Source organism: Coregonus clupeaformis, unplaced genomic scaffold, assembly GCF_020615455.1.
Source record: "Coregonus clupeaformis isolate EN_2021a unplaced genomic scaffold, ASM2061545v1 scaf1705, whole genome shotgun sequence".
Lineage (NCBI taxonomy): Eukaryota > Metazoa > Chordata > Actinopteri > Salmoniformes > Salmonidae > Coregonus > Coregonus clupeaformis.
Window position 1 is genome coordinate 63082 of NW_025535159.1, and position 24842 is coordinate 87923.

The 24842-nt window shown below is 42.0% G+C and overlaps 1 protein-coding gene and 1 long non-coding RNA gene across 2 annotated transcripts; both read left to right on the forward strand.

Moving 5' to 3' along the window:
• The first annotated feature begins 5733 nt into the window (after nucleotides 1-5733).
• Nucleotides 5734-6801, forward strand: LOC123487414. Its single transcript, XR_006659767.1, has 5 exons — nucleotides 5734-5796; nucleotides 5876-6001; nucleotides 6231-6371; nucleotides 6537-6645; nucleotides 6753-6801. It is a non-coding gene; the product is annotated as an uncharacterized LOC123487414 (long non-coding RNA).
• Nucleotides 6802-13433: 6632 nt separating this feature from the next.
• On the forward strand, nucleotides 13434-16459 carry LOC123487412. Its single transcript, XM_045218654.1, has 4 exons — nucleotides 13434-13464; nucleotides 14037-14986; nucleotides 15066-16162; nucleotides 16422-16459. Exons 2-4 carry the CDS (start codon nucleotides 14262-14264, stop codon nucleotides 16457-16459), a joined length of 1860 nt encoding a protein of 619 aa, XP_045074589.1. The 5' UTR covers nucleotides 13434-13464; nucleotides 14037-14261.
• Nucleotides 16460-24842: the final 8383 nt, after the last annotated feature.

Sequence of the window (24842 nt, forward strand, 5' to 3'; positions counted from 1 at the left end):
GAAAGACACACACCTGTCTATATAAGGTATCACAGTTGACAGTGCATGTCAGAGCAAACACCAAGCCATGAGGTCGAAGGAATTGTCCGTAGAGCTCCGAAACAGGATTGTGTCGAGGCACAGATCTGGGGAAGGGTACCAAAACATTTCTGCAGCATTGAAGGTCCCCAAGAACACAGTGGCCTCCATCATTCTTAAATGGAAGAAGTTTGGAACCACCAAGACTCTTCCTAGAGCTGGCTGCCCGCCCAAGCTGAGCAATCTGGGGATTGATTTTATTTAATTTTATTAGGACTTTTTAGTCCTCATTTGGGCCAATCTTCCAAGAGTCCTTAAACATTAAAATACGATCACATTTTCACATATAACACACTGTTATTAAACATACACTCTAAAAGTAAAGGTTCCTGGAGGATCCTTTAGGGGTTTTTCAAATTGAAACTGTGGGGGAGCCCTATAAGTTCTTCAAATAACTCTTTAAAAGTGTTCTTTAAAGAACCCCCTTTTAATGGATCCTCAAAGAACCTTTTGAAGAACATTTTGGGGTTAATTTTTGAACTACACCCCCTCCCCTATTAATATTATTATTAATAATACGCTTAACAATAACAACAATAGCACAATATTTTAGTTGTCAGTGTTTATTATGATTTTAGTGGCAAAGCAGAATAAAAAAATATGAGGTAAACTCCCAGCAGAGCCCCAAGTCCAATAGGTATATCCTCTGGCGTGTTGATGTTAGTGTTGATGTTCTCCATATCCATAGCCAGAATGATTTTGCAGTGCATGGTGATCAAACAGGTTTCCTGTTATAGTCATCAGAGGTGTAGGGAGGGTGAAGTCTGTGAATCCTAAAAAGAGTAGTTATACAAATGATTAACAAAACATGCACACAACATTATTCATACCTTGGTTTTTGTGGTAAATCTGAATGGAAAAAAATCTGTTTTAATAATGTTTTTCATACACATACCTTGTCCATAATGTAGAGGCCTATGGGATATTCATTGTAGAGGTAAGGGAGGAGGATGGTATATGTGATCTGTATAACATACTAATACCAATTGACATACATTTGTATGCCTCCTCGTCTGTATACCTGCAGACACAAAAGTGAGCAGTTCAGTCTTCTGCACCCAATACACCTAGCCTTCAACATATTCTTATAGCCTACAGTACATATTCTTACCTCTTTGTTGATTGATATCCATTGAATTCTGCCCATTTTCTGTTTAAGAAAGATTTGCACAAATATGAAAAAATTGATAGTGTCATCAGAAAACAATATCAATTTAGATAAACCTTACCTTAAATTGAGGAGATCTTTACATTTTTCAGTTAAGTGCCTGCACCTGCTGTCCTTTCAAATTCAAATCCACATTTTTCAGTTGGGCAGAGGTTCCTGCAAGAACCCTCACCAACTAAGGAGGTTCCCTCGATGAACCCCACCTCCTATGGAGTTCTTGGAAGAACCTTTTGGGTGCAATTTTTCAGTGCCAAGAACCCCTAAGGTTCTTCAAAGAACTTTTGAAGATCTTAGAAGAACCCTTGTTGAACCCTAATTTTTAGAGTGTAGGCTATAATCTCTCAGACACCCAGTGTATCCACAAGGGATCCCAACCTTTGTTAATGAGTCTGATGCAGCTGAGAAGAAACAAAACAATAAATTGGTGAATTTAGTGGAAACCTGCCCATTTGTAACAAGCATGGTATCAAGCATTCGTTGTTACACTTCTGTCATTACAGACCGTAATTACTACCAGCTACATGTTGTTATTACACTGCAACTATGAGTTGATACAGTTAACCACAATACTTGTTACAGTGTAGTTACAAATGTAATTACACTGCAACAAGGACCCCTTAAAAGGTATGGAGGACTAAAAGTGCCACAATTAAATAAATAAATACACCATTAAATAATTACTTAAATGTGTCATTAATTAATTAAAATTAGAATTAAATACATAAATGTGTAATTAAATGTATCATTAATTAATTCAAATACCGATTCATTTTATGTAAAATACATATATAATTATTTCACTATTTACATTTACATTTCATGGTCCTGCGTTGGAGTGATTCATGAATTACTTAAAACTGTCAAACTGACCCATCAAAAGTTGGTAGGCGGAACCTAACGCCTGATTGGTTACCCTCTGCATCAAGCCAAGACAAATCAATTCCGGATAATGGATTGATGCAGAGCTACTGAACACATTCCAATACACTGGGTGGCGCTATTCACCTCTACGTTGGTTTAGTTACACGGTTAAACAGTACTTTCATTGCAACGGCTAAAAATCAAGAAGACTCGGTCCTGCTAGCCCCAATGTTGAGACGCTGTGTGAGGTGCAGGACAAAATGTCTAAAAGTTGCCCGGAGCTGCTGAGAGAAGCAGCGAATTTGATTGAGGAAGCTCTGAGCAGAAGTCCAACGGCTCCCGCGGCACCGGTGACTCCGGCAGCTCAATCACGTACACCTGTCCAAGGTAAGCTAAGTAATTTCATGTTAGCCAGGTGTGCTACTATTTAATGATTCGGGACACACGTGTAGGTTAAATTAGATCGACTCGAACATGTATTTGCATGCGGTATTATGATGCTTCGTGCGTGACACGTTTATTGTTAATGGGGGAAGCATAAACCTAGCTAGTTCGCTAATCGGCTAAATGGTGTTAGCTGGCTTGAGCATCCCAAGATAGAAGTAGAGGCTGTTTTAGCTGACTGGTGACCATTGAGCTGTTACGTTTTTCTGTGTTGCAGCGGAGGTAGCAAGGCTCTTTGCGCCATATAACATTGGAGCCAGAAGGAATATGACGAGACGACCAGCACAAGTCCAAGTTAGCCGAAGAAGCTACACACACACTGTCTGTTGTTTGGCTGACCACAATGCGGATAAAACTCCAAGCGTACTGTTTAAAGCTGAACTTCTTACTTCAGGACTTGGAGAGCAAAAAGTAACATTTTCAGGTCAGTGCCAAACTAGGCATTTACCAAAAGTAAAAAAAGTTTGTACTGTCTGTGGCTTGTTGAAATTATTTGCATTTCTTTTTATAGTGACTCAAACTTAATTGGTGTTCATAGTGTCAATAATAGTTATCACAGGCTTATTTGCTTAATTTAAGGTGAGGTGAGTTATGATTTTGTTTTGTTTTTTTCTCCAGGGAATGACCACGATCCCATGGTTATAACAAATAAACTGATGGAAGTGTTTCCGAAGCTCCAACAAGGGGGGAGGCTTTGAATTTCTAAAACTTGTAGGATCTACTCGCAGTCGAAATCTTGCGTTGCTTCAGTGTCCCAGCACTGGATACACCCTTGCCTATCTGAAAGATCCATCGACGATGATTGGACAGGCTACAATCTACATACGTCCACTTCAACAGGATCTACCCTTAGATTGTGTACATACATTTACAGAGACTTAGTTTAATACATAATCAAAACAAAGATTACTGGTGACTTTTAATCATTAATTAAAAGCCATTTGTTGTTGTTGTTAGGAGAGCTCACGTCCTGCCTCTGGTCCAGTCATCCCCTGCATCACTTGTCAGAAGGAAGTTCCCTTTTCAGAGATGAAGCTGCACAGATTGAGCTGCAATGGGTATGTACTTCTTAAAGCAATGCAAGGGTAGCATAATTTATTTTCTTTGGGAATATGTCTCTCTTATTGTTGTGCACACAAATAAGCGAGTATGACCATCATTTCAATTGTGTTAACTTCAAGGACACCCATGCAGGAATCAGAAAGAGAACAAGAGGGAGGCCAAAGTGAAGAAAATGATAGTGAGACAGCCCTAGTCAGTGACAGTGTTCCAGTGAGGCCTGAAACATCAGCTGAGAGTGCAGTAGTACCGGCAGTGATTGTCAACGAGGAGTTGGATCGCAAAGAAACAGACAGTGGTTTGTGTCATCACAATAGTGTTGCTATAAGATTGTGTGTAACTGAAAAGTTAATAGAAAGATAACACCTGTAGGATATAATTAGATAAGATAATACAGTTACAGACAATTAATAACATGCAACTGGGTTTTTCTATTTTTCTAATATTTAGTTGTAGTTGTTTAGTAGTGCTGTTTTTATGTCAACTCAGCGTTGTGACAGGTTCTGAAGATGTTGGGTCTCACGTTTTGTCAGTGAAATGAACAGAATTTTCCTCCTGTTCTGTAGAGTGAGAGGATATCTGTATATGCAGGTAACATGCCAACTCACAATATGTCTCTCTGTAATAGATAACTTTTATTGTTGTTGTTTGTTTAGAATGGAAGCTTATTAAAGAACCCACTCAAGCTGCCAAAGTTTTCAAAGAGAATCTGCTAAGGGAACATGCAACTGGGAAACCACTTAGAATGAAGATGGATGTAAGGGACTCTGAAGAGGACAGGGAACGGGAGCTTCTCTTATTCTATAAACAGCAGCAAGAATGGGCATGTCCACTTCATTGTACTCTGGTTGGTAAGTAATATAACATTTATAATATAAATACATCAGTACAGTTTATACCACTCAAGTAGCTTATATGTAATTGTTAAATGGGAGAATGGAATGCACAAAATTATATAATTGATAAAAATGTTATATGTATGTATGTGAATATTGTGCACAATATACTCTTGTTATCTGGAATAATCAATATTAAGGATGCTATTCTAGAATGACAGCCAATAGAAGTTTTTCTCCCTTTCTTGTTAAATGTTACCAAATCCAGTTACCTGTATTAGGCCGCCACTTTTTTCCAGTGTTATTATCAGTATTTTATTTCAGGTGATGTTGCTATCGGAGAGGGAGTGATGCGGTACTTTATGACAACAATCATATCCAAACTCCAGTTTGGATTCAGTCTAGATCTTGGTAAGTATCTTACTAATTTTTTGAAGGTTAATCCATCTATAAATTGCAGAAATGTCTGTCTGTAGCGCATGTCTCTCAGTTAGTCCGATGGATTTCAAACTTGACAGGTGTCTTGCTCTGGTCACGAGTAAGTGCAGTGCCAAGTTTGACGACGTTTGGATAAACGCAAAAGATAGCGTTACATATATAGGTAAAAGAAGCACACATTGGCTTTTGCCGCTCTTGCTGCTTGCCATTCTCACACTGCATGCAACGCTGACTGAGCACCTGTTTGTGTCGTGACTCACTCTACACCGCCTCTCTCTATGCGCGCGCACACACACACACGCGTACACGTACGTTCTGGTGGTTGATGAACGCGGATATGTGCTGTTTAGCGGAGGGCCGGTGGGCAATGTTTTGTGTCAGGTAAGTCTGTAGTAGGGTATACAGGGGAATTGAATTTGAAGTGGTTTGGGGGTCCTTCTGTAAGTCATTTTGGAGTAGGCTACAATTTGGTTTAAGTGAATTCTACAAGCAGCAATACCACAGGCCAAGTAATCGCCACTAGTATGATGTAATATATCTATCTATCTATCTATCTATCTATCTATCTATCTATCTATCTATCATACATTTTTATTTAATGTATTTAAGAGGTTAATTGTTGTGACTTTATTCCCTGCTCTCTTGGTACTTTACAGGAGGAATGGGCCAAACACTGCTATTTGAGGGTGAACCTGACCATCTTGTTCCAGCAGCATCAGAGGCACTTATTGAAAGCAACCTCTTCCGGGTTGCAGGAAGGATGTTGGGCCACACCTTTCTGCATGATGGTCCCCCATGTCACAGGACTAAGTCCTGCTGTAATTCATGTACTGTTCAATGGGGACCCTGGAAATGGCTACTGTTGTTACAGAAGACTGTCCTGATCTGCACATCAGGAGCATCATAGAACTGGTATGTAACCTAAAAGAAACTTTGCCATGTAAAAAATATTGCTTGGGCAGATATAATAACTTGTATGGTCTTAATTTAGCTTGAACATGAAGATCTTACACCGGAACAGAAGGACACAGTTTCAGATCTTTCCATGTCTTGGGATCTTCCGGCAGTCACCAAAACAAATCGGAGATGGCTACATAACAAACTTCTACTTCATGCAGTGAGTTCCTGCTGGTTAAGTGACAGAATTCATCGCTGTACTTGTTGAAATTATAGAATGTGTTGTGAACCCTGGCTTGTTATGTTAACACGAGAGTTTAAGTACTAGAGTTTTAATGGATTTTTATAAAGCACTTTATTGTGTTTATTAACATTTTTCCTACTGTGCCAACTTTTGTCAAATTTGGGTTAAGGATTTGGGCTGTAATATGGGTCGGTCTGTCTCTTAGGTCGTTGGGAGGACCATGCGCCAAATTAAACAGTTGAGAAAGGGACTGAAAGATGTGATGGTATGGCCCCTGCTGACATCTAGGCCGGATGTTGTACCACTTCTTTTCCCCAAAATGGCTGAAATGCAGTTCACACCCCAGGTAAGTCAGTAATTTAGTTATATTTGTGACTTAACTTGATGAATTTACGTGTATTTTCAATGACTGAGATGGATATTTTTCAATTTTCTAAGAATTTGATCTGCATAGTCCTTCACCAAAATAAGTTCTCCCTTTTTTTAAATTACAATTTTTGTTTTCTTTAAGATGCTCCTAGAAAAAATCACATGGCCAGTTGAGGACAGTGATGATGAAGACTTTGACTTAGACACCACCTGCCGCATCACTGGCTTTCTAAGGATGTTCATTGAAACAGGTATAAACCTTATTTTTCTCTCTTTACAAATGCTTCTATGTCTCATGGATAGATATGATCAATTACAGTTGAACTAAATGTCTTTAATCCATTTTATGACTTTTTAGCTTCATCAGGTACCCTGGCCCAGCTGCTGACATTCTGGGTTGGCTGGGGGATGCTTCCTCCTGAACTGAGAGTGGAGATTTCTGGGGAACCCTTCCACGTCCTCCACGTGCTTTGAAACCCTAAAGCTGCCAGCTCATTTCAAACTCTACATGGACTTTGAGAAAGCACTTGTCGCTGCCATAAAAAGTACTGGATTTGGGCTTGTTTAAGTTTTTTCAGACGTCAATTAGGGCTGGGCAATATTTTAATATTATATCTATCGTGATATAAGACTAGATATCGTCTTAAGGTGCTTTTCCATTACCAGTACCTACTTGACTCGCCTCGCCTCGACTCGCTGTGCGTCCGTTTCCCCATTGCAGATTTTAGGACGAGGCGAGTAGGTACCATGTAATGGAAAAGCACCATTAGATTTTGAAGAAGTGTAATATCGTTACATGGTAAGTTTAGTCTTTTCCTGGTTTCAAAGGCTGCATTACAGTAAAGTGATGTCATTTTCTGAACTTACCAGACTGTTCTAGCTGTTCTATTATTTGCCTTTTACCACTTAGTCATTATATCCACAATATGATAGTTATTTATCCGAAATCTAAATGTGGAAGATATTTTGTGAATGCACCAATTGTCAACCTTACAATATCGTTGCAATATCGACATCAAGGTGTTAGGTCAAAAATGTGATATTTGATTTTCTCCATATTGCCCAGCCCTAATGTCAATGCATACACAGTTCAGATGAATTGGACACAAGTTCAGTGTCTTTGAAAACATTAACACACTGTGCAGTAGTTGACTTTTTTTCTTCCATTTACTAAAATCAAACTGTTCTGCACCTTCAGTGCTAACAGTACAGCATTCATGTTAGTCATTCTGTGGACCATAATGAGACAGGAAGCTTCAAAGAAACAGCTTTTTTTCCTTTCTTTTAAAAGGAAAGTAAACTTTCAGTTTTTCCTTGCTTGTTCTAACACAACAAATAAAAACATGGGTTGGACATCAGTCTAAGATTCTTGATAACACTTCCACAGTCTCTACATATAGTCAAAGTGCATCAGTAACAGAAACTCCTGGAGCTGGCAAAATTGCAACCTCTTCATCTGAGAGCTCACGGGCCAGCTGAACCTCGGGGACTGACACAGTGCCTCGATGAAGGCAGTGAGGTCCGTTCCAATCGATCCCATATTCTTCAGGAACCTGAATGGATGACAAGCATAATCAGTCTTGTACTTAAAACTAGTTTGACATGTCCTTACACAAGATTGTTATTTTTGGTCACCAAGGCAGTGAGAAATGAAATGTTACTTATTCAGTTTTTTAAATAATACAGCTTTGCATAGTATGCACTGTAGAAACTACAGCTCACAGGTTGATCTTTAAAAGCTCGGGAGATTTTAAAGAGACAATAATCTATAGTAAATGTTTCATTTAAAGTATCACATTTAGCACCATTTTTTTTCTCCCATAATTCCTTTGGGGAAACAATTTTAAGAAAGTGTTTAAAGTTCATTGTTAACCTCAGTAGGATCCTCCTCAGGGCCTTGCTCTCTGTAACTTCTCCAGAGTTGCTGTGGTGACTGATTCCTTTCAGTTCTAAGACCGTGGAAGTTCCAAGCATCTCGAAAAGAGTCGAGGCTTTGCTGAACCAGTGGAAGGAAAATCCGGTGCAGAGCGTAAAAGATGGACTTCATTGTCTGGATTCAGTGTCTCCTGATCTTCCAATGAAGTAAAGATCTGATAGAAGAGGTCCAGGGCATGTTCATAAACATCTCTCCACATCCTCTCTATTCTGTGTTTAGGATAAAATTGAGAAATTGTTAATTTATGACATATGCTAAAGTACATTCAACTAGTATGTTAGTTGTGTGAGCCTAGTTGCCAAACATATTTCTTTACGCTGATTGTGGACACTTCTGCCTGTGATGTGTGAATTCCTGTCGGTACCTCTGCTTCTGATCATGAATTCTGCTACATCTGCATTCTCCCCCCTTTGTCAGACCGTACCCTTGATGGCAGCCCATACTGCTCAACAGCGGCGATAAAGCTCTGTAAGACCGTATGAGCTCTATTATTGCTGGCCACAGACAGGTAGACCACTAAACGACTGAATCCATCCACCCCACCGTGGACAACAAATCTCCACCTGTTGCAAACACATGAAAAAAATATAACTTTATTGTATAACAATTGTAATGAAACATATAGAAAGATGCATTGTTTATCTGCTAATATCACTGACCTGATAAGCTTATGGTGGCCATCTATATGCCACAAAGAGTTTGGGCCAGGAACAAAATACTGCCGTCAGTAATACACGCAGCCTCAGACATCTCATGTAGACTCCCTCTGCATTGACTCTGCGTAAAGACTCTTGCAGTCTTGAGACTGAGGGGAGGAATTTAAAATGAATAACCACACACTCACTGGCTACTTATTTTGAGGATATAGTGGTGTCATAATAAAATAAATAATGTGTGTAAAACAGTCAACTATTACAGAACCACCACAGCTTCAAAAATGTACTTTACTGTCAGATATTGTACATATACATACATACATACATACATACATATATATATATATATATATATATATATATATATATATATATATATATACATACACATATATACACACATATAAAAATTATATATGCATATACATACATACATACATATACATACATATATACATACACATACATACATATATATATTTATATATATATATACATACATACACATACATACATACACATATATATATATATATATATATATACCTACACACATATATATACATATATATACACATATACATATATATACATATATACACACATAGATAGATAGATAGATAAATAGATAGATAGATAGATAGATAGATAGGATAGATAGATAGATAGATAGATACCACATGCTCGAACAGAGATGACCTGAGATTTTTTTGCCTCCTATGATATTTTGCTTTTCTATGATTATATTATACCCTTTTACAGCAGGGGCACATCCGGACAGCTGAGAATATTACTGTCAGATATTGTTCCACCTCTATTAAACAGGAGGCTAAAAATCACAGGACATGTCTATCCTGATGATACAAGTCAGCCGTCCTGAAATGTGTGTTTCTCTTCACATTTCATCTACACATTCTACATCTCAGAGGCGATGTCTTTCCATAAGCGGGCTTCCTTCACCTTTCAAAGGGGCAGAGCTCCAAATTAAAAATACATTTAAATAATGCCCATATTATTATCTACTCACTTGGAACATGCACACCTCTTGCATTCAGGTGACCACGCATTAGCTTGTAGCCGGTGTTTGGATGACTTCTGTGAATTTCACTTACAATACGGTCTAACTCCTCATCATTCACAGCTGAATAGAGATCTGTCTTTCTGTACAAACAAGAAAAACACAACATCAAGTAATGTTACCTTAAACGTCATATTCTTTCCGAGTGTATGAGAGCAGCAATTCATAAACAGAAAACTCATGAATTTAGTGTAAATACCTTAAACTGTATTGTTGCATGCGCCTCCTGATGGTCCTCTTTGACACACCGAACATCGCTGCAATTTGAACTGCGGGGAACTCCACAAAGAAGTTGATGCTCCAGAACTGCACTCGGTATGTCAAACGCCAAACGCCCCGGTCCCTGTGTGTGTTGGGCCTGAAGTGCCCCTGGTACCAGAGAAGCGGTGGACAACTTCTTCTAGATTTGCAATCACTCTGTGGTCGATATCTTCGTCGGAAAGTGCGGAAATGACTCCAACAACTTCAATAAGTTCCTCTGCTTTACTAGCTACATGCTCTGGGTCAGCAGGTCCTGCTTCTACATCCTCTGCTAAGTTTAAAATGTCTCTAACCAACTCCCTGGAAAGTTCACGGAGATCCTCCATTGTCTCTATACAGGTTGGCCTACTCTACTTCAGACCAAAGCAATGGATCAGACTAGATTCGCGTTAGCCCCGCCCACTGACTTTGATGGGTCAGTTTGACAGTTTTAAGTAATTCATGAATCACTGCAATGCAGGATCATGGAAATGTAAATGTAAATAGTGAAATAATTATATATGTATTTTACATAAAATGAATCGGTATTTGAATTAATTAATGATACATTTAATTACACATTTATGTATTTAATTCAAATTTTAATTAATTAATGACACATTTAAGTAATTATTTAATGGTGTATTTATTTATTTAATTGTGGCACTTTTAGTCCTCCATAAAAAGGAAGTGTTACCGTATAGGTTTTCAGTTGTTGTTTTTGTACGCGGACGTGTGTAATTATTCAGATATCAGACAGAACATGTGATATAAATCTAGTCTGCGCGCCACAGGCAAATTTACTTCAAAGCTTTGCCTCCATCTAGTGGAGATAAGGGAATATTTGAGTAGTGAATCATGAGAAACTAAACTGAGAAACGGAACATTTTGTGACTTGAAGGTAGGTGAATGATTTCCCTAATGGGTTCACACTGGCACAATTTCATTGTCCGTGTTATGGACAGCAAGCTACTCACAACATCAATGCGAACGCACGGGACCAACACTTGGGTTTTAAACAGTGACGTCACAAAGGCAATTGCCATAGAAATATAATTATAGTTCTAGTGACATGAACTGTATTCTAAAATAGGTTTATCAATCACTTTACTCACATCGGCAGATCTGTAGGTTGTTGTGGATTCGTATATTTTAAGTATATTTTTAAGTGCTTGGATCAACAATTGAATAAAGAAATTCAAGAGAACTTCATGAGTAATAATAATTATGAATTATGAGATTATGATGAATGACGTTGATGATGTTTTTAGCTTCCAGGTGCGTGTATGATGGATTCAAACCCTAACGTGTTAGGGCTGGAGGACCAGAATAGAACTGTAAGTAGCCCACAATGTTTGATTGTTGTAACAGCAGATGTATGCTTTTGTAATCTGGCTATTTATCAGGTAATTGACAGCACATGATCTCTCTCATCACTTTACTCAAATACAACTGGCAGTTTTTCTGACCCTTTGCCCATTAAAGTAAGTGTTGGGTTACTTGACTGGACTGAGAAATGTAACTTATATACCCTGCAAATAGTTTTTTCATAAATCACGATTTGTTTTCTAAAATGGCACCCTATTCACTATATAGAGCACTGCTTTTGACTAGGGCCTGACTACTTTTGAACCCTTGCCTGGACAAAAGCAGTGAATAGGGTGCCATTTGGGATGCAATGTGAGTGATGATACTGTCCATCTCCAGGCTTCCTCCTGTTCCTCTGGCTGTAGGGAGACAAGTCAGGCTGCAGTGACCTCAGGATCCAGAGTCAGTGGAGAGCAGCGTCCTCAGAAACCCAGCAAACAGCGCTCCCAACAGGGCTTCAGTGCACTACAGAAACTGACTGCTGAGTAAGTTCAGTTACAGTGTATGTCCACTACCAGTCAAACGTATGGACACACCTACTCATTCAAGGGTTGTTCTGTATTTTTACTATTTTTTACATTGTAGAATAATAGTGAAGACATCAAAACTATGAAATAACACATTTGGAATCATCTAGTAACCCAAAAAGTGTTAAACAAATCAAAATGTGGAAGACCCAGAGTTACCTCTGGTGCAGAGGATAAGTTCATTAGAGTTACTAGCCTCAGAAATTGCAGCTCAAATAAATGCTTCACAGAGTTCAAGTCACAGACACATCTCAACATCAACTGTTCAGAAGGGACTGTGTGAATCAGGCCTTCACGGTCGAATTGCTGCAAAGAAACCACTACTAAAGGACACCAATAAGAAAAAGAGATCTGCTTGGACCAAGAAACACGAGCAATGGACATTATACCGGTGGAAATTTGTCCTTTGGTCTGGAGTCAAAATTTGAGATATTTGGTTCCAACCGCCGTGTCTTTGTGAGACGCGTGTGGGTGAACTGATGATCTCCGCATGTGTAGTTCCCACCGTAAAGTATGGAGGAGGAGGTGTTATGGTGTGAGGGTGCTTTGCTTGTGACACTGTCATATGCTACGCATATGTGGGAACTCCTTCAAGACTGTTGGAAAAGCATTCCAGGTGAAGCTGGTTGAGAGAATGCCAAGAGTGTGCAAAGTTGTCATCAAGGCAAAGGGTGGCTACCTTGTCACAACACAACTGATTGGCTCAAACGTATTAATTAACTTTTAACAAGGCACACCTGTTAATTGAAATCAATTCCAGGTGACTACCTTATGAAGCTGGTTGAGAGAATGCCAAGTGTGCAAAGCTGTCATCAAAGCAATGGGTGGCTACTATGAAGACTCTCAAATCTCAAACATATTTTGATTTGTTTAACACTTTTGGTTACTACATGATTCCATATGTGTTATTCCATAGTTTTGATGTCTTCACTATTATTCTACAATGTAGAAAATAGTAATAATAAAGAAAAACCCTTGAATGAGTACATGTGTCCAAACTTTTGACTGGTACTGTATGTCTTAACAGTTGTTGATTTTTATGTGTGCGTTTTCTCTTGTATATAACCACTCCACAAAAGAAGTCCCCTGATTAAAAAAATAGTATTTTAATTCAATTTAATACAATAAGAAGCCTAATGTGAAATGTGTTACAAATGAACAAAGTACAGGAAATCATGTCACCCTACTGTATGTTATAACTACATCATTTCCCTGTTGACAATCTTAGAGAACGGAGGATCGTGAATGAATGTCTACATGGTGTGGTGAGTCTAACCATTATGTAGAGTTTATAGAGGCAATCAGCTGGTGCTACATCTATTTGTGGACGTATAAATTAATGATATGTACCCATTGATCTTGAAGAAGATAAGTTATAAATGCCTCATGAGCTTATTTCGACTGTCGTATTCCCATCAGAACCCAAGATATAAACTTGTTTTACTCTAATGTTTGTAAACAAAGTAAATGTAAACAAACAGCCTCAAAACATGGTTAAAACTATAGTCTTGATATCATGGATGGTCAGTCCTTGGCATCCTCTATTTATGAATTTGAGAGTGGTTACATTTCTCCAAAACCATCCCTCAGCTTTTTACTGAAACAGGGGCATTCCGTTTTGTTATAGTTTCTACGGCTGATTGCCCCTTTAAGGGATTAGTTATTAGTATAAGATCAGAGATTTCAGTAACTCTCCTTTCAGTCACATTGAAAATGGTTACCCTGTGTCTCATTGCCGACTAAAGCGTTGTCAAATTATGAATTGATTCAACAATACATTTGTTAAAAAGGAACCTCTACTGAAATGTTTAGATTTTCTCCTTTCTTCAAAATTCAGATTAGTTTGGAGGACCTGAGTCACGCCTCAGATGGCATCATCGACTGGGTGTTGACTGTCACCACTGAAGTTCTCCTCCCTGCCATCTCCCTGTGCAAAGCTCTGAGAAGCAGATCCTCCTCTAGCACTAAGCAGGATCCACAGAGAAGGTCCCCATCAGAGGGCTCGCTGCTACAGGCCCCATCAATATCAACATCAACACCTCCACACTCTGGTGCCTCCCCAATGAGACTGAGAATCATCCCCAAAATGTCCAGCTTCCTCACAGGCCAGGGTGATGCTACTGGTCGCCTTCTGGGGGGGCGGCCCCTTGGATCCCTGTTAGGTGGAGAGGTGAGGACGGATGCTGAGTTAGGACACATGGCCAGCAGGGTGGTGGCTGTGGTTCTACAAGGGGTCTGGACTATGACATCAGTAGACACTAGCGACCCTGAGATGAGGGCTCTTCTCTCAGGCATTCTCAAGAACATCCCCATGGTGTTGAATCCTGCTGTAGCTGCAGATAGAGAAAGATCTGACAGTCAGAGTCCCTTGGAGATAGTTGACATTGGGCAGAGAATCAACCCAGGGTTTTTCCTCTCAGACGAGCACATCAGCCGTATTTGCTCAGACACGGTGACCAGCGCGTACAGCAACACCAGGTTCTCTGTATTGGAGGACAAGTCTCTAGGCTTCACTGATGACAGAACACTGTCTCCTCCATCACCGCTGTGTCAGAAGTCCCAGTGCTGCCTGACCGCTGGGGAAGAGACAGGCAGGTCTCCCTCTCTCTCTGAGCAGCACAGCATCACCTCCCTCCAGGGAAGACAGTCATGTTCCTCACACTGCAGACAGACTTCAGGGCAGAGTGCTGCCTCCCTCTCTGGTAGTCAGAGTCCAGACGAGCTCCTCACTCCTGAGGTGAAGCAGAGGATTATCATGGCTGTGGAGGGAGATCATCACAGAGGGCGGTGAGGACTTAGCCTCTGGATCCACAGAGCTGTGTGAAGCTGTGTCACCAGGCTCTCGCCGCTTCACTTCCACTACCAGCCTGGCAGCCAGCAACATTTTGTCTGTTGTTCTGCACGGCCTAAAGGACACCATCGGTGCTGTTCAGTCCAAAGAGGTCGCCAGGTCAGAGTTGGAAAAGACTATCAGCCAAAGCCTGGTCAACTCTGTGAAGGTGACCCGGAAGAGTCTGCTGATGCTGGATGCTCAGGTTTCTGTGGTGCAGGGAGACAACTCCACCCTGAAGACCTCAGAGCAGATCCCACATGGAACCATGGAGACCCCAGAGCTGATCCCAGCTGTAACCATGGAGACCTCAGAGCTGATCCCAGACAGAACCATGGAGCCTCCAGGATGTTCCTCAGACATAGCTGTGGATAAGAACCACATCTCCCTCCAAGGTGATGAGGACATCGCTTATGAGGCCAGCATAACCGCCACCTCTATCTTCTCCTCCATCGTGGATCTGGTGAATCCCATGAAGGACAGAAGGTCCACCTCATCCAGGGGAGGCTCTCAGTATCAGTGCCCCATGCGTGCCTTCCTGGACTCCAAGGACCTAGCAGGGTTCCTTCGCAGCCCTAACCTCCGCCGCTTCTCTGAGCAACTGATCTTGCACGTGGTGCGACTGATCCTGGAGTCCAAAATGGCGAAGACGATGTCAGTAAGAAAGTGTTTCTCAGACATGACAGTCACCAACCTGAGTGGAGGCTTTGACCTGTTCACAGAGTTCTGTACTGAGCTCCTCTACAGCTTTGTGGAGGGGGCGGTCAAGAACCTTCTGGAGACTTTCCTGAGTGTTCCACACAGCCCTCCTGTGGAATCCTTCATGGAGGATTACAGCTGCATGGAAGAGAGGAACTGGGTGGCCTCTCCCACCCTCTCTCGTGCCAGGAGTGCACGCCTGGAGAGTGATGATGACTCCACAATCACACAAGAGTCAGGTGAAGTGGGCGTGGTCAAGCCCAGCTCTAGAAAAACCATCAATGGTCTTCTATCTGACATGTTCATTTTCAGAGTTGGAGAACTTCTCCAAGAGGGTTGTGATGATGATGAGGTTGAACAGACTGCTGCCAGAGTTGAAGAACGTCTCCAAGAGGCTTGGGATGATGATGAGGTTGAACGTATTTCAAACAACGGTAAGATATCTGTACAAGCATATTTGGTTTAATCAACATAGGTCTGTCCATAAAGTGTCCATACAAAGCTAAGATGATTAGTAAGTCAGATTTGCTGTATTGGAAAAAAAATCAGACATTTACAACATGGTATTTATATGGTGCACAACCATAGCGCTGTCACATTTCTTTAAGATAAGTGAATTAATAGATCATTGATGGTATCAACATGACATAAAGACCCAATTTTCTTTGTGATTTAACTGTTGTGCATCTCCAGATTGCATGATGCCGGACATGATGTCAGAGACTTCATAAGTATTCTCTTGAATCTGATGTCACTGGCTGTGAGAAGAAACCCTACTTCCCTTGGATGACAGGGGAACTGGACGAGTGCAGAGCTGAATCAGTGGACTCAGCCAAGACAGAGCACAGAACCTCATCCTTCCGGCAGTCCAATCCCAGCCAGGCTTCCTTCAAGGCAGAAGCCTCATCAGGTGCCTCCTCACTGGCCTCACTGGAGACGATGGTAAACCTCAGCTCTTCTAACAATGCTGCATTAACAGCTGACCGTCAGAACATGGCTGTGACTCAGAGCAGCACAGGGGCAGCAGGTCACAAAGGGTGGCGCTGCATCCCTTGCTGCCAGACTGCTGAGGGGACACCCATTGAGGTAGCAACACTATTATCACTTTATCTCACAGACTATTACACATGAAAATACATTGAAATGACGTATCTTCATTTCAATGAGTTGATTAGAGAAATACATTATAGCAAAACATTCATGTCAAGTCAATGTCATGTTGTGCCTCTGCGGTTAACAGGTGCCTAAAACTCTATCAAAGACAGCGAAGTTTCAGAACAAAAGCCAGAAGAAATCTTCCAAGCCTCGTAAAGGAAATAAATTCAACAATTCAGTGGCACCCCTGCCTGGTAAGTTTTCCTAAAATAACAAATGCTCATGTTACAGGTTACCTTTTAATTTTGTGTGGAAATCAGTTAAATCCGTTGTGGGGAATTGTGTAAAGCTGTGTACCATTTTAAATACAGATGACAGCTATTACAGGCCTGTCAGAGTACTGATCTCTTGTTGATCTGTAGTTTCAGCTGCTGCAGAGAAACACAAGAAGCCCTCCTTTGGCTCCCGCTTGTCTGCTGCCTTCGCCAGGTTCTTTTGTGGATGCTGTGGTAGCAAGAAGAAGATCAGACTGTAGAGAATCATATCAGCCACAAAGGTTAACACCAGACATATTTCAACGCTGGGTTTGAATAGTAAAACCCACATGAATAAATAAATAAACATAATTGCACTCAAGTTCAACCATACCACAGTTTTTCCTTTATTGATCTTCTCCCGACAAAGTCTACCACATCTACATCAGATCTTTCACAAACAAGCAACAAACAGGAAATTATTACGTACATTTATCCTTAATTAACTGATTAATTTAATCAAAAATCATCACATCAAAAGCATTACGACAATTTTTTTCCCAACTCCGTAGTAGCACACAAAGACCACATAATTCTTACACAATGTATATATAATTGGTATATTTGTCACGTTATCCCACTTTTTTCTTCATAGTTGTTGGTCACACTTTATTTAGATCAGGGGTGTCAAACTCATTTTAGCTCAGGGGCCACATGGAGGAAAATCTATTCCCAAGTGGGCCGGACCGGAAAAATCATGGTATATATAACTTAAAAACAACAACTTCAGATTGTTTTCTTTGTTTTAATACGATCAACATACAACATAAAGCTGGAGCCTGAGGACAGTGTGTCCAAAATAATACAAGCACAACATCACTATTAATCATAAAACACGTCAAGTTTATTTGAAAATTCTAAAGAAAAAGAACACACAAACACACAATGCCTCAGTGATTAACAGAACTGTTTCACAGATCACAGAACTATATCAGGGTGTCATTTCTCAGGCAGAAATGTAGATAAAATAATGAAATCCTGTTCCCCAAACAAGTGCAAGAACCACAGAGTCAATAATAGGTTAAATATACAAATAAAATAAAATCAATTAAAAACAATAGCACATCAACATAAAAACATATAAACATAAATCTGAAAGCGTTGCTCAAACTCCCGTAACAGTCCAGTTATTTTATCTTTGAACCGCTTCATGTCTGCCACATGTTGGGTCGCGCACACATTTTTCAGACAGGGGAAGTGAGCTGCATCACCACCGGCAAGTTGCGTCTCCCACAATGACAGCTTCAACTTGAAAGAACGTATGCTGTCATAATACTGCATGACAACTTTGTTGCGCCCTTGCAGCTGTTTGTTCAAGTTATTCAGGTGCTCTGTAACATCCACCATAAATGCAAGGTCCGGCATCCATTCTGCGGAATGAAATTCTAACACTGGTTTGCCCTTTTCTTCCATGAACTGTTCAATTTCTTCTCGTAAATCAAAGAAACACCTCAGCACAGCACCTCGGCTTAACCATCTTACCTCAGTGTGGTATGGCAGGCCATAGATGTGGTCTTTCTCTCTGAGAAGGCTGTCAAACTGACGGTGATTCAGGCTTCTGGATCGGATGAAATTAACAGTTTGGATGACCACCTTCATGACGTTATCCATCTTTAATGACTTGCAACACAAAGCCTCCTGGTGCAAAATACAGTGAAAAGTCAAAAAATCACGTCCTCCATTTGCAGATTGCACTTTCTCTCTGAACTTTGTCACAACGCCTGCTTTTTTCCCGATCATTGAGGGCGCACCATCTGTAGCCAGGCTGACAGCGCGGGACCAGTCCACTCCGACCCTGTCCAGCGCGCCGACGAGTGCGGTAAAAATATCAGCTGCTGTCGTTGTATCTGTCATCGGCACCAACTCCACGAACTCCTCGGTGACGGTCAATGTGTCATCAATTCCGCGGATGAAAAAATGGCCAGTTGTGCAACATCTGTAATGTCCGTGCTTTCATCAATTGCAACCGAAAACGCAATAAATGACTTTACTTTTTGCTTCAACTGGCTGTCCAAATCCACTGAAAGATCGGAAATCCTGTCTGCAACTGTGTTTCTTGTCAGGCTGATATTTGCAAAAGCCTGCCGTTTTTCAGGGCACACAATCTCCGCTGCCTTTATCATGCATGTTTTTACAAATTCACACTCACTAAATGGTTTTGAAGCCACTGCGATTTCATTAGCAATGAGGTAGCTAGCTTTCACTGCAGCGTCACTGATGTCTCGGCTGTGAGTAAACACAGACTGCTGTTTCTTCATACCCGCCAACAGTTCATTCACCTTCTCTCATCTCCGCTGTCCTTGAAAGTTGTCATATTTGTCGGCATGAAGACTCACATAGTGGTGACGAAGGTTATATTCTTTCAGCACTGCAACATGCTCTGAACACACCAAACATACAGCTTTCCCATTCAATTCCGTGATTAAATAGGATGACCATTTTTCTTGGAACACTCTGCACTCTGCGTCCACTTTCTCTTTTTTGACAGAGACATATTGGGGCAATGAGGGTGCCAAAGCACATAATGTTAAAAGTAGAAGCCGTAATAAATATCGCGGGCAAAACAAAGTAGCTCATTGGCTGCATGTGCTTGACCTACTTGCTCTGCCCCGGTATAAACAGTTTGCTTGCTTAACACAATTGCTATTGCGCCATCCAGTGGACGCAATTGGAACAGCAGTTTATTTTATTGAAAAATTGCAGCGCATTTATATACTTAAAAAAAAAAAAAAAAAAATTCCCCCCAGAAATCATCTCGCGGGCCGGATTAAACCCGTTTGCGGGCCTGATCCGGCCCGCGGGCCGTACGTTTGACACCCCTGCTCTAAAGGAAGAGAGCGCAAAGATGAGAAGTAGAACCGGAGGTAAACTTTGTTAGCTTGCTATTACCATAGCACATTTTGTTAGCCCATGATGATGTTATTCTATTCAGAGTTATTGACCTCACAGTAAGCCAAATTTAAGTAATTTACATTTCAACATGTTGACTCAAAAGCTGCACTGACAGAAAAGGTTAAGCTAACTAACGTGAGGACTACCCAGTCTAGCTAGAAGTGCAGCTTCATTAGCAACCTAGCAAATTTCATGAGCAGGGTTTTGACAGTACAGTTATTGGTTAGCTATCTGGACACTGAATCCAACTGCTGGAGCTCTGTTCACCACACAACAAAGTATCACTAGCTAACCAATTACTGTCTAATCAAGTACTGTCCAAATATGCAAAAATATATCCTAATAAAGATAGCTAGCTAATTTAAGGCTAACATGGCTAACATGACGTTAGTGTTTTGGTAACATCAGCTCAATTCGCTAGCTAACGTTACGTTATCTGTTGAAAAAACAAAGCTGGATAGTAGCTGTTACATTTTTTTCCAATTTATAGAAGATGGAATTGAAGACGCAGCTCAGCAAACACAGAGACGGTTGTTGTATTTGCAGGAGTAAGTGAATAGATTGTGTGTTTGTGTGTGTGTGTGTGTGTGTGTGTGTGTGTGTGTGTGTGTGTGTTTACAATATAATTATTTAGCATCTAACAGTAGCTACATAGATGGGTTGGCTGACAACGTCAAGAAAACGGTGTGCGCGCTTCCATGGTGTAAGGTTCTGTATTTGTTTTCTTAGTTCACCTTGTGTTCTTGTACGTAGCCCTGTTTCTTTGTGTTCTTGAACGTAGACCTGTCTTTCATTTTTGTTAATTGATTTCACCTGTGTTAGTTACCCCCTGGTCTCATCAGCTCCTTATTTAGTGCAGTTCTTTCTGTTTGTGCCTTGTGAGGTATTGTTCATTTTGACTCGACTAAGCCTTTTCCTAGCTCGTTTGTGATAAGCAGTTTTAGCCTTCAGTCCTAGTTTTGTTTCACCTGCCTGTTTGCCTACCTGTGTATGACCATTGCCTGCCTGTGACCACGATTCCTACCTTCTGCGAAGGCGTAATAAACACCTGCCGCACTCTGCGCGTGAATCTACACCTTTTTCTCCCTGAGTATTCATTCCAGAATCCCTCACCTAAAACGGAATGGATTCAGCGGAACTACAGTGGCGCCTAACCCGGCAAGAGGAGCGTATGGAGGTAATCGGCCATCTTCTCCACCAGCCTATCCCTACTCCTCCAATGCCAGGTATCGTAACCCATAGCCCTCCTTCATTCATATCCATGCCTGGAAAATATGACGGTTCACCTGGGAAATGTCAGGGATTTCTGATGCAATGCAGCAAATACATTGAGCACAACCCACTAACTTCACCAGCGACAAGAGCAGGGTGGATTTTGTTGTGTCTCTACTCACAGGCAAAGCCCTGGATTAGGCCACCGCCATATGGACTGCCAACAGCACAGAACTAAGATCCAAGACCCATTTCCACATGCTCTTCAAAGAGGTATTCCATCACTCTCCTTCCGGTCGTCCTATAGGGGACCTCCTCATAGACCTTCAACAAGGACGCAATTCAGCTGCCGAGTATGCCCTCGAGTTCCACACCATGGCTGCAGGGAGTTGATGGAGTGAGGCTGCTTTACTTACTGTCTACCGAAGAGGGCTCAACAGGGAACTTCAGGTGGAGCTGGCCTGTAGAGGTGACCTTCAGGATTTAAATCAATACATTCGTATGTCCATCTCCATCGACCACCTCATCGCCGACCGCCGAAGAACTCTGCCACCCAGGAACCCAAAACCTTCTCTTTCCATGATTCCGTCATCCCGTCTGAGTCTTCCAGAGCCCGTGCAGTTGGGTCATGCTCCTCTCCCGTGTATCGAACGTCAAAGGTGGATCCAAGAAGGGCTCTGCCTATACTGTGGAGGGAAAGATAATCTACTCAGCCATTGCCCTGTTCGCCCCCCACGGAGAGATGAGAAGGGTCCCTCCTCTGCCATGCAGGTAGGCGGGTCCATATTTCTAAATATCTCCCAGAAGCAATTCTCCATCCCAGTACTGATAACCGTGAAGGGGGTTACGAAGGGCTTGATAGATCCGGGAGCAGCAGGTAGTTTTATCGATCACCAGCTAGTACAAGAGCTTCACATTGATCTTACACCTGTCACCCCTCAAGGATTAACACCCTGGACGGACAGCCATTGGGCACGGGCTTCATTACGCACCTGACACAGAGCGTTACCCTCCAGATTGGAGTCTTCCACACCGAAACCATTCAACTCATGGAACTCTCATCCCCCAAACAGCCACTCATCCTTGGACAACCCTGGCTTTGTCGTCACGACCCTGCCATCTCGTGGCGACAAGGTGAACTACTGTCCTGGTCTTCTACCTGCTTCACCAGTTGTCTCAGCCTACCCTGCAGAGCCACCACCATTGAGGACTCTGCCTCTGCAGTGCCACCCACCATACCATCTGAATACGCCCAGTACAGCAATGTCTTCAGCAAAATCAAGGCCTCCACTCTGCCACCACATCACCCAGGGGACTGTGCTATTGACTTACTCCCTGGAGTATCCCCACCAAAGGGCCGTGTTTACCCCCTATCTATCCCGGAAAATGAGGCAATGGAGAACTACATTGATGAAGCACTCAAACAGTTTCATTCGTCCTTCTTCTTCCCCGGCTGCGTCCAGCTTCTTCTTCGTTGGAAAAAGGACGGTGGTCTTCGGCCCATGTATTGATTACCGTTTCCTGAATCACGCCAACATCTATACAAAACTCGACCTGCGGAGTGCTTATATTCTTGTCCGTATACGTGAAGGCGACGAATGGAAGACGGTCTTTATCACCGCACGAGGGCACTACGAATACCTGGTCATGCCCTATGGCCTTACTAACGCCCCCGCCGTCTTCCAATCCATTATGAACAAGGTTTCCCAGGATATGATCAACCGCTTTCTCATCGTCTACATTGATGACATCCTGATTTACTCCCACTCCCTGAAGGAACACATACAACATGTACAAAGGGTTCCTCAATGGCTCCTTGACCATAACCTTTATGTGAAGACTGAAAAGAGCACCTTCCATGTAACCTCAGTAAAGTTTCTCGGTTTCGTACTGACACCTGGAGGGGTCAGCATGGCTGAGAACAAAGTCACCGCCGTCAGTAACTGGCCCAAACCCACCACCGTTAAGGAACTCCAACGTTTCATTGGGTTCTCCAACTTCTGTCGACGGTTCATTTGGGACTTCAGTTCTACTGCCGCTCCCCTCACTGCCCTTACCAGCCAAAAGACCCGGACCCTTCAATGGACTGATACCGCACTGACTACTTTCAACACCTTGAAACGCCTCTTCACCTCAGCTCCTGTCCTTCACCAACCTGAACCGACCCTTCCTTTTACCCTGGAGGTGGATGCCTCCCGAAGTAGGAGTAGGAGCCATACTCTCTCAGCGGGTGGGAACACCTCCAAAATCACATCCATGTGCCTTCTTTTCCAGGAAGTTATCCCCGCTGAGCGGAAATACGATATGGGGGAACAAAGAACTCCTCGCCATCAAGCTGGCACTCGAGGAGTGGCGCCACTGGTTGGAGGGCGCACAACATCCCTTTCTTGTCCTAACAGATCATCGTAATCTGGAATACAGTGAGGGAAAAAAGTATTTGATCCCCTGCTGATTTTGTATGTTTGCCCACTGACAAAGAAATGATCAGTCTATAATTTTAAAGGTAGGTTAATTTGAACAGTGAGAGACAGAATAACAACAAAAGAATCCAGAAAAACACATGTGAAAAATGCTATAAATTGATTTGCATTTTAATGAGGGAAATAAGTATTTGACTCCCTCTCAATCAAAAATATTTCTTGCTCCCAGGTGTCTTTTATACAGGTAACGTGCTGAGATTAGGAGCACACTCTTAAAGGGGAGTGCTCCTAATATCAGCTTGTTACCTGTATAAAAGACACCTGTCCACAGAAGCTATCAATCAATCAGATTCCAAACTCTCCACCATGGCCAAGACCAAAGAGCTCTCCAGGGATGTCAGGGACAAGATTGTAGACCTACACAAGGCTGGAATGGGCTACAAGACCATCGCCAAACAGCTTGGTGAGAAGGTGACAACAGTTGGTGCGATTATTCGCAAATGGAAGAAACACAAAAGAACTGTCAATCTCCCTCGGCCTGGGGGCTCCATGCAAGATCTCACCTTGTGGAGTTGCAATGATCATGAGAACGGTGAGGAATCAGCCCAGAACTACACGTGAGGATCTTGTCAATGATCTCAAGGCAGCTGGGACCATAGTCACCAAGAAAACAATTGGTAACACACTACGCCGTGAAGGACTGAAATCCTGCAGCGCCTGCAAGGTCCCCCTGCTCAAGAAAGCACATATACAGGCCCGTCTGAAGTTTGCCAATGAACATCTGAATGGTTCAGAGGAGAACTGGGGGAAAGTGTTGTGGTCAGATGAGACCAAAATCGAGCTCTTTGGCATCAACTCAACTCGCCCTGTTTGGAGGAGGAGGAATGCAGCCTATGACCCCAAGAACACCATCCCCACCGTCAAACATGGAGGTGGAAACATTATGCTTTGGGGGTGTTTTTCTGCTAAGGGGACAGGACAACTTCACCGCATCAAAGGGACGATGGACGGGGCCATGTACCGTCATATCTTGGGTGAGAACCTCCTTCCCTCAGCCAGGGCATTGAAAATGGGTCGTGGATGAGTATTCCAGCATGACAATGACCCAAAACACACGGCCAAGGCAACAAAGGAGTGGCTCAAGAAGAAGCACATTAAGGTCCTGGAGTGGCCTAGCCAGT